The 18,154-nt window shown below is 36.5% G+C and overlaps 1 protein-coding gene across 12 annotated transcripts in view; it reads left to right on the forward strand.

The window, feature by feature from the left end:
- NPAS3 (neuronal PAS domain protein 3) overlaps positions 1 to 18,154 on the forward strand; it is an 803,227-nt gene that overhangs the window by 106,475 nt on the left and 678,598 nt on the right. For 7 of the 12 annotated variants that reach the window (XM_039870508.1, XM_039870506.1, XM_039870507.1 and 4 more), the window contains exon 2: positions 637 to 726. The exons of 3 other annotated variants lie outside the window; for them this stretch is intronic. In XM_039870508.1, the coding sequence (XP_039726442.1) occupies positions 637 to 726 (90 nt within the window). Of the gene's footprint in view, positions 1 to 636; positions 743 to 18,154 lie in introns of all 12 variants that reach the window. 2 more of the 12 variants (XM_039870518.1, XM_039870517.1) reach the window with 1 other exon arrangement.

Consider the following 18,154-nt stretch of genomic DNA (forward strand, 5'->3'; position numbering starts at 1 on the left):
TTTACGTATAAGCCTTTTTCCCCCTTTTGCCTTAACTGCCGAGGAACCCGAGGCCATTGTAATCAGCTCATCTCAGGTGCCTGTCAACATCTAACCCATGCTCCCGATGGTCTCGCTTGTGTTTTCATCCCTAATTGGGTCTAGTTCTGTAAGCTGTATCATGTCCTTTTAGAAGTCAGTAGCATACAAACTATATAAATTGAGTAAGCTGAAAAATATATTTACTAAGGTTTTATAGCTAATTTACAATTGCCTACAATAGTAATGCATGATTAAATTAATGACAATCCTGTAACAAAAACACTAATGACTTTTTTTTAACATTTCGTTTAGAATATAATCATGGGGGCTGTAGAATGAATTAAGATTTAGACCTTGTCTTTCTTCCACTTTTATGGCTCTGAGATAAAAAATTGTTTTTTGTTCTGATGAAGAACGGAAAAGTTTTCTCTGCTGCAGCCTTCTAAAAGTGGAAGTTAATATTCTAAAATGTATGTACACATTTGCAGTTATGTATATAGCTCGAAAGCATAGAAAACAAAAACTATATTAAATTTCAACATACTTGTTATCCTGCATTCCAGTTGACTGTAGAGAACCACTAGTCATGTCTATCTGTTTTTGATACCTCTACAGAATAACTGCCCAGCATCCTCTGCCCAACCAATCAGAATGTAGGAAAATCTACAGATATGACGGAATCTACTGTGAATCTACCTACCAGAAGTATGTTGAAATCTTTGTGAGTCTTCCTTCTGGCTCGTGCATCAGTGCTTGTGGTTGCCAGCTATTCAAAAATATCCTTGTATTGAATGAAACCTTTTATTTCTCTAATTTAGTGGGGGAAAAAAAAAACAAACCAAAATAAAACAATCAAAAAATTTGCCTCTGAAATTAAGACAGAAATAATGTTAATTCTTTTGATATTGTTATTTAAAAAATGATTGTATTAGAGCTCGTAGGTAAGCTTCTTTATATTGCAATAAACAAGTACTTATATGCAAGAAAATCTCAGCAAAATACATTGCACAGGTGCTGTGCATCTTAGGGATTTGAAAGGTGTGTTATGTATAAATTAGCTGTCACTTTTTTTCAATCCTGTAATGGAATGATGAGTTGTAATTTGCATAATCCTTTAAGAAGTCAAATTATACTGTCATGTAGCAGACTTAACATGCTAGCTAAGATTTCAGAGCTTTGCAGCTAATTACTATGTACCTTACAGGACAGTTAAATTGAAGTTGAATTCTCTGCCTTTGCTGCCATTTGCTTTGTCCATTACTTAACAGAATCTGCAGTGGTAACGAGGTGATGTTACTATCACTGAAGTAAATACTCTGCTCTGGAGAAGAAAGGCGTTTTACTATATCCTAGCTTGACATGTATTGCTTTTGCTAAAAAGAAAGTTTTAATTTTTTGTTTTTTAAAACAATGGTTTAAATTGGAATATTCTCAAAAAGGACAAAATTTACGCTTTTCAGAAAAGTTCTGGAATATTAATCGAAGCAGGATTAACCCTTAATTCATTAGATTTCCCTATAAAAATGTAAAATAAGGTAAACATAATTCCATTGACGGCAGAAGCCTTTCTAGATGTACTTTGCAGATATACTTTGATGTGTTTTTATCTAGAAACTCTTAAATTCTTTGGCAGTAGAGTTTCTGTATTGGAAAAAAAATACTTTCTTTTCCTTAAAAATCCTTTCTAAATACAAGCTGGTGAGTTCTACTTTTATTTACTACTGCAGTTGCTTATAGAACGTTTTCTTTCATGGTTTCTGTTTTACAAACCATTAGAAAATCCTGGAGCCAGTGGAGGCTGCTCTCTGAAATGGACACAAACTGGATACCAGAAGGGGATGGGACTCTTCCTTGTATCTTTGCTACTTATTTGTCTCTGACTTTATTTCTTGATATTCTATTGCCTAGATAGCGTCATTCATTCTCTTCATCAGAATTGGTGTTCTTAGTAATGCGAAATTGTTTCTTATTATTTTTAAAAATTCTTGTTATCTGTGAGTCACTTATCATGGCTCTTGGTGGTCAGGTTTCTGTAAATTTTAGTGATTTTGTGGCTTTGTTGTGATTCACGGATACCTCGAAGAAGCCTTTTGCTGTGTAAGAAGGGGATCCTTTAAGGACCATCTTAAAGCAGCTGTTGATTATTGACCATTCAAGTAATTGGAGACCAAGAGCTAGCTGTTGTTCATTTGTAATTTAGCCAGCTTTAAACATGTCTGAAATTACTATCTGCTTCGAGGCCGAGGTTTGCCTATTCAAGGTCAGGAGCCCGGATGAGGTTACCAGGAATCCAGCTCACAGCAAGGTTTTTCTTCTAACCGTAGGTATCATCTCAAGGCCTGGCTCTTTTAAGAACTGGTGTTATTTGTAGTCAAGGTAGACACAGTAGGCAGCACAGCTGTGACTGCCAGGCAGAGTCACTAGGGGGATATTCATAACAAGGAAATATTGGCAAATAAATGATGAAGAAGGGGAGGAAATCCCCAAGATGTTAAATTGGAGCACTGTCACTGAGATGATTAATGGTGTTGTGTATTTTAGTGAAGATACTTATCTGGATTTTCTTGAAACTATAGTGTACATTTAATACCACCTATAAAGATGCACGTGGTGCATGAGCACACTGAAGACAAAAGGCCGTGGATTCAGATTTTCCTGAGTGAGTATTTTCTCCAGCTAAGTCTTTGGCTTCTGGTTATTAGAAAGCTGGTTTTGATATGTTATATATAGAACTATGTGTATTCTATGTAATATATTTATTATTAATCAACATTTATATAGCCCCCTTCTCTAGAGGGTTGAAAATATTTTGTGAAAAAGATGAGTATCTTTTCAACACTCTAGAGGAGTGAACATTGTTAGTTACAGGGAAAGGATGATCACTCGGATTTGCCTAGTAATCCTAGGCAAACATGTGGAGTTGGTCATAGAGCTGCAATGTAAAGGGCCAAGGTTTCGTTAATGATGGGGTCAGTACAATTCTTAAAGAACTTCTCTATCAATTTCTGGTGAAGGGGAGGCTGTCTTGGAACACCCTTTACCTTTCAGTGTCAAGTCATAAATATCCTGATTCTGTCTAGTGAATTAGCTTTTGCCTTCGGGGGTAGGAGGCGGTCTTTCATCAGTGATGGAGGTGCATCTTTGAGCAAGTTGCTTAACCTACTTGGGTCTCAATAATTACTACTAGACATTGAGAGAGATACAAATGCCTTGTAATCCTATCTTCAATGAGTTTAGTGTCTATCAGAGCACTGATTTTCAATTTTGGGGGCCCTGTCCAAACAGTAGGATATGAATCTAATTTAGTGGATAAGGATTTTTTAAACAAAACAGAAGAGAATAGAAAATGTTAGTGCATTGCACTTAGTAAGGGTGTGTTTTATCCTGTGAGGCTTCTTTTTTTGTTTTGTGTTTGTGTATGTAAAACTACATATATGTGTATTCACCACGTGGGTCATGAGGTAAAATGTTTTTACTGTTTTACATCCAAAAAAGATTGAAAGCCACTGTAATAGAGAGCTGAGTAGGTAAACATGATAACGTATAGATGTTATGTCATGTGTTTGGGATACAGTGGGTTATAAAGAAAGAAATGGTCAGTTCTGTGGAAAGGGGTCAGGAATGAAAAGGCTACACTCTCTGGTCTCTTAGATCAAGGATGTGCTGGGCCATCCTGGATGGACAAATTTCCCATTCTATGATCCCTGACCTCATAGTAGTAAACTTCAAATTAGAGCAAGTATTTTCACCATTGAAATTAGAAAATGCTGCAAATCAGGTGCTTTCCCCACCACCCCAACTAGTTGTTACATATTTACCAGACTGTCACTGCTCATTCCAGTATAGTTCTATGGCTTTATAATTATTGTGAGTTATTTTATATTTTAAAACATTATTTTATATGTTGCACTTAGATGTTATTGGGAATTATTAAAATAAATCTTAAATATTGAAAATTTAAACTATATAGGAATAAAACCTGATTGTTGTAAAATGTCTATAACTTATGAGTACAAAATAAATGGTAGTTACCCTAACTTGTTACATTAAACACTTATGACACAGCTGATTTAAAACTTCAGATGGTAGCTGGGATAAAGTTTCTTGGTAAAAGATAGGAATATGATTTTTTTTAAAACACTAAGCATGCAGTAAATATTTTACAAATTTCATTGTTTTATGTTAAACAGTCATTTGCTAAGTACTAAAACTTTCAGGTCCCAGATCCCTATCCTCATTTTCAGCTGTCTTTATAGTTTGCAATGATATCTCTGGATTTTAGTAAACTCACTTGTAAAGTAGTAGATTTCATTGGGAGATGCCAGTGTTCTTTTTAATTAAGACAATTATCAGGCTCGCTTTTTTTCTATTTTCAAACATAAAAGTACAAGCAGTATGAAGAGGGTGAAAAAAGAAAAGACACATCTCTCCAGAATACCTATAACTTTAAAATTTATTTTTAAAGAAAAGCAAAAAAAATATTTGAGTCAGAGGAAAGGTAAATTTCATGGACATGAGATGAAATTGTAGCAATAAATCCATTGAAAATCACCTGTGTTAATATGTGATCGTGAGGGAAGACACTAGGTAGAAAAGAGTCAACTGAGAAGGGCCTTTATAGCCTCAAAGTTTGTCACCATTCAGCTATCTGATTGGATTCTACTGTAGAGGTGTTTGAGGAAGGGTGAACATCCTTAAAGCTGTGTTCAAGAACAATCTGTTTACCAATATTTAGGAAAGACTGACTCTTGAGGAGACTGGAACCTAAATCACTAACATTTGTTGAGCACATGCCATGGCATTGCAGTGGGCACTGCAGTACCTATTTTAAACAAAGGGTTTTAACTCCAGTTCCTAGTTACAAAGTGCAGCCTAGATTGAGAAGGAGGTTTTAATTGACTAGAGAGTTGTCACCTAAAGCAAAAGAGGCCCCTGGCAAGATGGTGAAGGTTGTCTTTGTTTCCTGTATTTTCCATCCCAAGCCCTTTCTCCTCTTCTGTGAAATTCATTCCCCCTGGGTACCTGGTTACTGTTGCATGCCTGGGGCTTTATCTCCAGGGACATTTTTGTCTGAACCCCTCATTGCAGATTAGGTGTTAACTGATAATGCTGATAATGTTACTTTTCTTGATGTCATTTGCATTTTAGTATGTAACTGCAAATGAAAGAAGTCAAGGAGGAAAAAAAAAGGAGTCTTCTCTAACAGAATCATTTTAGATACCACAATGGGGGGTAGAGAAATTAATTTGGGGCTGGTGGGGGCTGTGTGTTTGACATTTTTCTCCTTTTCCTGAAAATAACCCAGAATGTGGGTGTTCTCCTACTCAGTGCAGTGTTAAGGCTAGCTTTATCCAATAAGCACTGGTTTGAAAAGGAGAAGATTCAGACTCAAAAGAGAAGGAATTAAGATGAGCCAGGGATAGGAAGAGGAGAATTAGTGAAGAAGGAACTCACCAGTCTTAAACAGCTGTGTTGTGCCAGACAGAGGGCTAAGAGTGCTAACCACCTGCACGTGTTATCCCAATTAAGGAAAACAAGACAGGTGCCTTGTCAGGCAGGTTGTTGGGGGTGGGGGGGATAGATGGTCACCTGTGCTGAATGGGGGGAGAGAGGTCAAGGAGGCTCCAGCAGCAGCAAAATCTTTTGCTGGTTTAACCTGATTGATTGATTGCTATTTTACAGTCTTTTTCCCCCACATTAGAATAATTTATGCCAGTTGTGTTTGGATCAGTAAATAAAGAACTGAGAAAGAAATATACAATGAACTTCATAAAGAGCTCTGATAGAATCTGCATGTTAAACAGACATTGAACTTTGTAGCAAGAACTGCTTCAAGCCTTTCAACATCCAAATGAATTCTAATTTCCACATCATGCCTTTCAGACCTCAGTATGGTTTCTGATGGTTTCCCCCAGTTCATTTTAGCATCACACCACTGATTTTGCCTGTAAATCACTTGAAGTGGCATAGCTTGGTAATGTGGATGGCATGGAAGTGTACTACTTAGGACTACTATCAAACTAGCTTAAAAAGTAATTTATTCATTCACTTAACAAATATATTTCCATTGTCACCCACGGGTCAGGTACTGGTCTACATAAACTGATTTATTTAGGGGTGACTAAGAAAACCTCCGGCCTCCAGAATCCTGGAAGACTAAGATGTAGATAAGTCATTGGGATTCTGTGTGAGCAGTACCTCCAGGAAGACGAGTGTGAACTATGGAAGTGGCACCATGGAAGAGTTGTTTTTAATAGTCGAGGTGGGCCCCGAGGTCTTCATTGTGGAGCAGATACTTGATTTGGGGGAGGCATGATTGAAGTAGTGATTTGGACTTAAAGATAGGTCTTTCTGGTGTGGTGGTTCACAAATGGCACACCTCAGGAGTGAAGGGTTGGAAAAGGATGACAGGAGTTGAGGTTGGAGAGGAAGGAGAAGTGAAGGCTCAAGGGTGGACTGTTCTGTGAGAGCTGCTGGAGAAGTTTTCATCGGAGGGGAAGAGTGTGGCAGGAAGTGCAAGTTAGAGAATCACTCTGGAAATAGCTTAGACCTGAGGCAGGAAACCTGCTGTGGGAGTGGCCCACGACCTCAGCTTTTCCTCTTTGTTCAGAAATTCATTTAGTATGTTTTAAATGGAAGAATGTGCAATCATGCTGTGTTTGTTAGTCTGAAGTTATTTTCAATTTATAAACATCTTGGAGGACTCTCCCAGTGTGAGGTCCAGTTCAGGATCTGTCTACAAATTCATTGCTTTTCCTGGCTTGAGGTGCTCCACATTTGTCTTTCTCCTTACAGACCGCTTGCAATTCAAGATAAATGAATGCCAGAAAGTAAAAATGGAGAGGCACAGGAGGCATGATTTTAAATGGAAGGATATTAATTGGCTTCACCAGAGTGTATATTTTCATTATGAGAGAAGCGACTGCCTAGGTTTTTAAAAATAATTGGTTAGTGACACACCTGCAGTATGTATGCGAACTCTAGCAACTTGAGAACAGAAAGTAAAGGTCACGTTGAGAGGAGTAGTGCTACAATGAACCTTTTGTAGGTGTGCTGTTGAACTAGTGTTCCAAACCACTAATGGGTAGTTTCAGAGAGGCAGACTAATGTGCTTGTGCCCAGATTTAAAAAATAATACAGCAGACTTATACATAAACTATGGTTTTAATAAATTCTCCTCACTTTAAGAACAGCTTGTTGTGTGTTGAGTTTGTAAAGGTGTCTTCAGTGAATTTTAACTTAGTTTAGTAGGGCGGAAGAATTATGCTTTAGCCTTTGACTATAAGCAGCCTATTTTAAGAGATCCTCAAGTTCACACGGTAGTTTTTAATCATTACTAGATATTGTTAAACCTCTTGGAAACGAATCTGAGTTTTATCCCAACCCTACAGTTTTCTATTAGATATGGGACAGTGGCTAATTTACTTAACTCTTTGAGCTTCTGTTTTCTCACTTCTAAAATGGGGGTAAAAATAGTTGTTTTAAGGATCAATGAAGATGATAAGACTGATATTACTAATCTTTTACCAGATACTTCTGTCAGGCAGTAGGCTAATGGCTTAACAGACTTTTTAAAAATCATTATAATAAACTTATACACTAGATAAGTGTTCCTACCATTTACAGGTGAGATAACAGGCTTACAGAGATGAAGTAGCTCACTCAAGGTGAAGGCAGGAAATGGTGGATTTGGGTTAGCATCAGTAAACTATGGCCCATTGTCCATATCTGTTCCCCCCGCTTTCCCTGACTATTTTTGTAAATAAAGTTTTATTAGAATATGGACATATTCATTTATGCATTGTCTGTGGCTGCTTTTTTGCTAAAATGGTGACAGAGTAGTGGTGACAGGGACCATATAGCCTACAAAGCTTCAGATGTTTACTATCTTGCCTATGACAAAAAGTTTGCTGTATCCCTGCTTTAGACCTCAGTCTGACTGACTTCAGAGCCTAAGGTATAAACCACAAAAATGCTTATTATGGTGCTTGGCATGTGGTAAATACTAAATTAGTACTACTTTGTTACTCATCTAACTTAGTGTACAACTGTTCATCTTATAGAATTCTCGTCTGCAAAATGGAAATAAGCATTCAACCTCCAGCAAGATAAACCATCCTGACAATGGAAATGTTGGAGAATTTAAATTTAAAGTTGGTCAAGGAACACATTCTGAATTGTGCATTATATTTGCCATCTATTATGTTTTATGTAATATAAATGTGAGAATTTATATTTTCATAACATTTAAAGCATAGTACTCCATTAAAGGGAATAATTGTAAATTTTAGTGAATATTCAGGATCTGCGTTAAATTAATTTCATAGACCAGAAATTTTCATATTAGGAAGTTTAAGAAAATATTTTTCCATATAACAACATATAAATACATTGCGGAAATGCCACTTATAATAAAAAGTATTATGATCTGTGTTGTTAAAAAATCTTACTTATTGTAAGCTCACTTTTGTAAGTGAGTTTACAATAGAAAAACACCAGGATTTATCCTTTTTAATGAGAAGATATATAGTTAGCTTACCACCCCTAATTGTCTTATCAAAAAGGGACAAGATTATAGTTTTAACTTTACCCTACCCAGAACTTTTGTTTCCATGTACTTGTCCATTATTGATTCAGAGAATTCCCTGACCTCTGCTCAGTAAATGGATTTGGGTTTATATTACCTTGGAGCCTAGATTGCACTGTGCTGGACCTTCAACTTGCGTTGAGGGAAATGTTCTTGGAATTGCCTTTCACTAGGCCCAATGCCATAGCTCTGGGTTGGTGGACAGAGGGTTTGTAGATTAGTTTAAATCTCTTGGAATATCTTGTTTTGAATAGGACACAATACATTTTTATTCCAGAACATTTAGAAAATACAGATAATCATAAAACAAAAGTCATCATTATTTGTAATCGTGCCACCCAGAGATAGCCACTTTTAATAATTTGGTCCTTAAATATCATTGTCTGAATTTATATGTGTATCATCTCTGATAGGTGTCTATCTATGTATATAGGTATTTTCTTGTGAGTCAACCCACAAGTTGCCTCAGCTGGGAAATTTCTGGGTCCAAGTGTTTAAGTTGTAGAGGAGCTACTTATTTAAGGGAAGCAGGAAGCTTTATGATTAGCTTCCATATAGAAACCATGTTCCGCAGAGACTTCCTTTCTTACATGACATCTTTTTCCCTGGTGTAGTTTGTATATCTCTTCTGAATTTTTATCACTTTCTTGTTGGGAGTTTTAATTCTTTTGTTTGAATTTGAATTCCTCCAGCAAGAACCAGTGATACACTCATCAGTGGCAACAGTGATAAGATTTTCAGCATAAAAATTCTTCCCTACCACCTCAATTATTTTTATCTAGATAGCCATCTATGAATGTGGAAATAGGATGAATCTAATGGTAAGGGTAGTGGACTAAAGAAACATAGGCCTTTTTTTTTTTTTTAGGTTGGGATATGTACATGTATGAGCAGTAACTGTTAAATGTTTAGATGGAATTTTCTGACTGCTTTATGAACTCATTCTCTCACATGCCACGTCTGCTACGTCATTCACTAGGTTGCTTAAAAAGAGAATTCTATTTACTCTGTTCAGCTTTGAGATGTTTTGATCTAGTTCTCAAAGTAGAGAGAGGTCTGGCTCCTGAGAGGATTTTGGTTCAGTGACCAGCCTGTAAGGAAAGCATTCTTGGGTGATTTTCCATTGGCAAACCTGAGACCTTTGTGATTCACAGATCAGTATGAGGATTCTTTGGAATTAAGTGCTTGAGATTTATGTGATTAAAGAGACTATTTTAGCATCTTGTTTAAAACCTAATTTCCCTTCCTCTCCCTCAGCCCAGTTATAAAGGGTCCCTGCAATAAATACCAAATGCAATAGTGTTTATGTATTAGATTTTATATAGGACCTCACTCTGCTTTTCTCACTAGGTACCAATGAGGAGAAGCTATTACTAGCGATTCTCATCACTTGCATTGCAACCAACATAAGCTTCCATAAGCTTCATTTTCTTGACTATTGCTTGTCAGAGGCGCTCAGAGTGAATTACATACAGTCAACTGCATATGCCTTGGTCTTGAAAATAGGAGGTACATAGTCTTTCTGATGATTCTTTGTCTCCACTCTCCAATTCCACTAAAAACTGTTTTAGTAGTGAAATTGAGTTAGCATGGCTCTATCGGGCACAAAGCCTCTTATCCTATGTGTTTTAGATAACAGTTGGATCTCCTGGAGAAGACTCCATTTACAGTAATTATAGGGAAGTCTTTGCTCACTTCCAGGGAAGCCAGCATGCTTTTCTAGGAAATGCCTAACTGCTTGATGGCTTGCAAGGAGAAGATAAGCAGCAGCTGATTCTCATCCCCAGGAGAAATTCATCAGGTGTCTAAAGTTTTGAATTAGTATGGGTGAAAGCAGTGGTATTCATCTTACCATGTTTCTTTAGGGAGAGATTTGGAGGCACGTTTAGTGGGGATGAGGGTGGAAGCTAGGGGGAGTTCCTGAGCTCTTGCAAAATTGATGATTAATAAATTCATTTGATAGGAAGATTGTTTACCTTCTTTTCTGAATGGTGCATGCCTGGAGCCAGTATCGATTTATATGAGGCTGGTAGGGATAAAAGATGATGATTTAAAAAAAATTATCACGGTGTTTGTGAAATGCCTTAGGGAAGGGAAGACTAGAAAACTAAAATTATGGGCCAGCAGATTTTAAGTAGAGTATATTTATACAAGAACCTAGTAGCAGGTTGGGTTTGCTTGTACCTCAAATACCTTTATTGGGTCTGTTCAGGAGAAATTTGCTGGACACAAATGATTGCCATGGTACAGTGTAACCTCAAGATGTGAGCCTCTGGGGTATAGACAGAATAGAATGAATACAGCTGCATTTATTCTGCCATCAAAAGAAAATACTCATTGATGCCAAGATCTTTCATTGTGAGCTAAAATGATTCTTCTGGAGACAACAGAAGATTTAACTCTTGGAGTTATGTTTTAGTTTCAGCATTCCTACTTCTGTGTTGGCTGGTTTTCCATATGCAGTATATGGATGAGGCTGAAATAGGTTTCAGTAATGATGAGGCTAAAATCAAAAGGAAAAGAAGTAACATGTTGCAACTATGGTGTTCTATGGTCTCTAGGCATTACTGAAATTGACCCAAAGAACCACATTTGGAGTAAATAGGTGATATATTCATTTTGCACTCAAGAAACTGAAGACTCGGGGTAGGTGAGTTGCTCAGTTTACCCAGCTAATAATCTGGTGTCTGATCAGAGAAGATGAATCCAGGTCAGGCTGTCCCAGCAGTTCATCTCTTTCAACTGGTTGACAAAAAAGATATCCATCCTCTGTTCAAAAGTAGTTTACTGAAGTCTATGTGAAAGAATAAGACCCTGAGGAACTTAAAGCCTTATTTATAGAGGAGGGAAGTTTGTCATATTTGAACATTAGTCATTTAAAAATATATATATTTAATGCCTTTAGTGTGAAAATCTGTGTACTCTCCAAGCGTGGGTGCAATTAGGTCTTTCCTTTGGAATTTTCATCTGTATTTACACTGCAGTTGTCACACAAAAATGGATGAATTCCAGGTTTGTATCTCAAGCCCTACCTCTTTCCAAACTCGGGTTTTATATTCCCAAAGTACTTAGTGTTTCTACCTGTGATCCACTTTGCATAAACCTCCACATGGTTGACCAAGAAATTTGCAGGTACTTCTATGGACATTCCCAATTAATCCTCAAAGCAACCCAATGAACTGTTTTATATCCATTTTACACAGAAAAAACCCAAACCAACCAAACCAACCAAACCAACTCTTGAGTCAGAGGTTGAATGATTTGAAGAATTCCACACAGTTGCAGTGTGGTATGGTGTGGCATGGCCCACGTGCAAAGCAAGATCTTGATCTTCCAGTTTCTGATTCTCTCCAAGGCAGTGCAGCCATTCCCCCAAAACAGAACTCCACGTCTTTCTTAGAATGATCCTCTCCTACCCTATACTTTTTTTGCTTTATCTTAATTTTTCATGTCATTCAGGATTCCTCTTGGAATCTTCCATTCTGCTTCTCTCTTGTCTCAAATATCCTGTTTGTAGAATGAGTTATTTTAAAAATACTTCCTTTCTTTTCCCATCTCTCTAATCTAAGCTATTATTTCATGGCTGGATTGTTGCAGTCTCCTAATTAGTCTTCTGTCTCATTCAGTTTGATTAAATTAAATAAACATTTGAGTCCTACTGTATACAAAGTACTATGCACGAGAAAGCAAAAATGTTCCTTTCTGGGCTTCCTTATAGTTACCAGATTAAAATACTGTTTCTAACATATTTTCTTGCTCAAAATCATTCTCACTGCATGATGTCTATAATCTTAGCTCGGTGTTTAAAGCCCACCAGTCTTGCTCTAGTCTGCCTTTCAATCTCTCCTTCTCCCCCAAGATATCGCAACACAAGTTCTCTGCTCGTATCCATGAAATGTGTGCAGTTACCGTTGTTTGGCAAAATACATGATGCTCTGACTCTGTGCCTTTTTCTCATCCATTGTGGTTTCTTTCCTCTTAATTCTATACATTGATGAGGTACATTCTATAACCAGGAACTATTGTCTGGGATATATCAGTGAACAAAGAAGAAAATCTCAGCCCTCAAAGTTAGAGGGCATTAGAGACAGGCAGTAAACAACAAACGTTAAAAACCAAGCGAATTGTGTAGTCTCTTAGGTGATGACCAGTGCTACGAAGGAAAAAAATAGAAAGTTAAGAAGATATTCAGAGTGCTGGGGTGAAGATGTGTCAGTTATGGTTTTGAATAGGTGAAGTCCAATTTATAAAGATGGCATTTGAGCCAAGACTAAAAAAGTGAGGGAGTTAGGCACCCGGAGAGCCAGGGGAAAATATTCCGGGCAGAGCAAACAGTTGCTGCAAAGGTTCTGAGGCTGAAGAGTTCTTGATGTGTGTGAGGACCACAAGTAAGGCCGATGTGGAGTTGGAATGAGCAAGGATGACTGTAGCAGGAGACAGATGACTGTAATATGGAGCCAGCACATAGGACTCTGGCAGGCTCCGGAAAGGTCTATGGCTTTTACTAGCAATGGAGCCTTGGGAGGATTTTGACTTGAGAAGTAACTTTTAAGAATCAGTTTGGCTGCTAGATCAATATATACATACTTCAGGGGGATGAGGGCGGAAGAAAAGAGATTAGCTTGAAAACTATTAGCGTAATCAAGGTGGCTCATACTGTGGGTGTGGAAGTGGCGGTAGTGAAGAATTTGGTTTCCAATGTATTCTGAAGTAAGAGCCAACACAATTTCCTGATGGAGTGGATTGAGTGAAAATATAAGAGAGACAAGGAAGTCAATATTGAATCCAAGATTAAATCCTAATGCATCATTTACTCTATCACATGTGTGATGGCACTCAGTCGTATATATGCAAATAAATACCTTTCAGGAACTCATAAACTTATGAAAGTTAAAGGATAAAAGTCTATGTGTGTGCATGTGTATAATATCTTCTTAATAAGATTGTAAGTTCCTTAGAGGTATTTATTCATTTATTCACTCCACAAACCTTCTTACGACACTTATTAAGGCCAATGATTGTCTTATCTCCTCAGTGGTGCTAAATGCAATTAGAGGCAACTTCAGCATAGTGTGTAAGTGCACAGGCTCTGATGGAGACTGATGCATTCAAGCCCTAGTTTTATTATTTATTTGCTGGGTGATCTTAGCAAGTTGCATGAGATATCTGTTCCCCATTTTTACCATCTGTGAAATGATAATATTCTCTCTCATAGGGTTTACCATGGGGAGTAAATGAGCTAATACATCTAAAGTACTTAGAACAATGCCCAGTGTATAGTAAGTACTGAAATACTGTTTACCATTCCTAAGTAAGTGTTCAGGAAAAATTAGTTAAAAGAGAATTAACATTTGGAGTGACTTTCCTCCCTTAAACACCATGTTTAAAACCTGCCAAGTTGCATGGATAAAATGAATAATACGGGCTATAGTAAGCATCGCTTTTGAGCTAATGCTTTAAAAAAAATAACAGGAGAGTATTGTGTTATGATCAGTCTGATTACCTGTCTCTCTTTAGGGGTGGATGTCAAAGCTGGTCAGCAACCCCTCTGGGTGCATTTGATTGACAGACTGGCAAACAGCATTTAAATACCTAACATAAAAAAATCAATGTTTTCTTATTATATTTTAGCTTAAAATGTTGAATGTGTATTAAAATGAGAAAAATAATTTTAAGGATAGATATGACTTTCCTAGTACATAAAAGCAAGGAGATCACATCAAGAAAGGAATATTATTTTTTTGTCCCAATACAGGAAATTACTATTTTTTCCCTCCCTGTTTATATTTTGATACCTAATATCTCCCTCCTTTCTTTCTCTCCCCTCGCCCCTGCAATATGGTTGTTTTTCCTTTCATTCCTCTTTATTATCAGCAATTAATTTGGCCTCCAAATCCAGGAAGGGGTGGTGTATTGCCACTGTGCAACTCATGCAGGCATCTTTAGTGTCAGAGGTGGTTTGAGAGCTGCTTAATTCTGCTTTCATTGTGCCTGGTACTTTAGCGAAGCATTCAGGTTCTGTTTGAGCTCAGTATTCCTGATCCTATTCTGTATCTCCTAGATGGCAATGCAGACAGTGGCTGTCAATGAGTAACAGGTAAATATTGAACAGGGAAGCTGTTTTGATTAACTTTGTGGATCATTATTTGAAAGTAGCCTCTGCAGTCAGACCAGCTCCATCACTCATGATCATAGCACATGGCATGGGGGTTAGAGAATCAAGCTGCTGGTTAGAAAGCTGAGGTTACATTCTTTGTTGTGTACCTGGTCCTGCATTCCTGCAGTGTTGGACTAGTTACAGCTATCCAATGAGCAAAAGTGGTGATTATTTAGCATGATAGGAATGCAAGATATTTAAGATGATAAAGCACAAAGAATGCTTAAGGGGAACTTTGTGCTATGTAGATATAAATTAAAACATTTATAATAACTTTTTGAATAATTAACAGTATGGGTACTCTTAACTTTTTATCCAGATTCATAAATCCTTTTCTAAATTGAAATTTAGACAGGGAAGACTGAAAGTGACTTTTTGATCTTTTAATGTGTGCTGAAAAAAAGTAATTTCAGCATCTATCCACTTTCCTAGATTTAGTCTATAATACCTCATATGTACAAATTGCCTCCATGACACATTTAGCCAGGAGATTGTTCCATAATTAATTTGCTATTTATTAAGTGATTCTGATCCAACCATTGAAGCTCATGGTATATTATTAATGGTTTAGTATCATTTGGAACAACACCATTGTCATCATTATTAATACTTTGAGCTTCCGTCAAAGAATATGCATGGAACTTGGTAAAAAGACATAGAAAAGATAGCTTTCTGCTCTCAAGAAACATTTCTAGGTCAAATCTTACATGGCCATAACCATGATTAGGTTGTCCAGGAGAGACCCAATTTCATAGTTGAACAGGCAATTCCAAAATATTTTCGTAAGATTAACATTTTACAGTAAATATTTTAGTTAAGTCTTAATCTTGTTGAGATATAGAAATATTCAGAAAACTAAGTGAATAATAAAGATTATTAAAATGACCAACAGCACTGCAAATCTACCTCTTCCTTACCCTCATTCTAGAGCAGTAGTTAAAAGGTAGTCATTTTATGACATTTGAAATGTGTAACTACATTTTAAGTTTATTTAATTAGATGAATTAATGCTATTTTACTTGCTGTTTAACATTTGTGAACTACAAAAGTGACAAGATATATATAATGTTGGATGGAGTCTTAATTTTATGTGTCACGTAAGTGTTAAGCCCATATAACCTAAAATAACAGCTGAAAATAAAATATTCTGAAAATTGTGAATAGGTGCAATATAAAATAGTCATGCTAACTAGAACTGTAATTTGTACATTTCTGTCACATTTCTGAGGAAGAGATGCTATGTTGGTATCTTTTTTAAAAACATGTTTCAATTTTTCTTTTAAATAAGCAGAGGGAAATATTAATATTCTTGCTCTTTAATTATAATATTCTAGACTAATTGATGGGAGTACCTCCCCTCACCACCCTGAAAGGGAAAAGATTTAAGATTTCATTTAGAAAATTGCCTCAATTAGACAAGTATTATTTACCAAGTAATGTGTTAGAAATCACCGTATTATATTTTGAAATTTAAATAAACCTATAATATCTATACAAAATACAAAATAGAAAATCAAATTTAACAAATGTGAAACATCTTTACAATAGAAATACAATTCAGGCATAAGCTAAATGCTTATGCCACTTAACGGCATAGTCTATAGTACTCGTCTCTTTCCTCAGGGGACCCAGGACTTAACTTGGATTAGGTTCTAAGTGAATATGTGTTAGGTGGTCCCATCCTAACCCACACTACAAAACTAGAACATAATTTGACATAAATCTTTGTTAAGAATTGAAATAGCAGGGGATGCTCTGGGTCAGGATGGAATTGGCAGGGCTGTGTGGAAACATGCACATGTGGCATGGTATCCAGCAGAACTAGCACTTTTTGATTTTCTTGAAGTTGTTAGTGAATTCAACATCTAGTCTCTCTTTATGGAATAGGGACCTTGGCACACAGTATTTCTGTAGACTTATTTGTTACCCATATTATAATTGGCATTTTAATTTTAAAAATTAATCTATACATAAAATAAAATATATGTATTTCAATTTTTAAAATCTCCTGATTTTCACAACCTAAAAAGAATTTTATGTTTATGCCACCACAGAAAATAGAATGCATTAGGCAAGGATTATTTAAATGATAATGACATCATTTCTGGCTTTTAACATTCTATTTTAGTTACTAGACAATTTGGTTTAATTTGGAGAAAATGGAATATAATGGAGGTGTGTGGTAGTTTTGAAAGTTATTTGGCTTCATTTAGAAACAGATACTCATTTATCAAGAAAATATCATTTGTGAGGAACTATAGGCATTTCTCAATCTCAAGGAAGTTTCAGGCCAACAGGGGGGCTAAGGTATAATTCATTAATAAGTAAATATTTACTGAATATCTACCAAGTGCCAGACATTGTTTTAGGCCCTAGGTATTCAGTGATAAACAGGACACCCAGAATTCCTACATTGTAGAGCTTATGCCACTTAACGGCATAGAGCTTATACTCGAGGAAGGCAGAAAATTTGCAGATATGTATGTGACTTAAAAGTAGTGCTCTATAGTGTGGTGTAAGTCTCTCAGTTCACTGAGAGTCCAGAAGAGCAAGATCATTTATGGCTGTGAAGAATTGGGAAACTCTTCGTTGGGAAGCTGGAACCTAAGCTGGCCCTTTATAGATGGGAATAAATAAGCTGTGTTTGTACATAACAGGATGGAAACAAGAGTTTGTATTCAGGGTTGACTAGAAATAAGGGATAAGATTGATGGGACCTTGAAGAAGAAGAGAGGAATTTGGATTTGGCATTTCATAGGGTTCCAAAATACTGAAGGATTTGGGCTGAGGAATAGTGGAGTATGTGAAATTTTTCTAGCCCGTGTTAGCATGGAGTGGATCTATTATCAGTGTTATGATTAAGAATTGAGAGCAGACTACATAAATTTTCTATTTGCACAGGCACTGACTATTGCAAGATTTATTTAAGGTCTATTATGTGGACATGGGATTGGATAAAGGAATCATATGATCTGACATGAAAGTGAGTTGTAGACCAGAAAGTTTGAGAATCACTGTTTTTGGTCCAGTATGCTGGCTGTGATTTACATGATTACCTACATTTTTCAATAGGATTCAATCAGGAAATACTTTTAATGTATTGATAGAGTACCAAGAAGAACTCATGAAATAGCAAACATTTTGGGGCATGAATAGACAGCCAAAAATGATTCATAGAGAAATTACTATAAGGAATGGCCACCATCTAATCTACATCTTACTGCATAAGAAACAAATACATATTAACATTTTAGGATAGGGATGGGTAACATAAACTAGTGATTAAGAAATAGTGACCTTCGGCTCTGTTAGTAAATATTGCCTGTGAATCAAGGTGCCAATCAAGCATAACAGGTGCATGTTGCAGGTGATGGTGCAGGAATGACAGA

This window comes from Pteropus medius, unplaced genomic scaffold (genome assembly GCF_902729225.1).
Source record: "Pteropus medius unplaced genomic scaffold, Ma_sr-lr_union100, whole genome shotgun sequence".
Lineage (NCBI taxonomy): Eukaryota > Metazoa > Chordata > Mammalia > Chiroptera > Pteropodidae > Pteropus > Pteropus medius.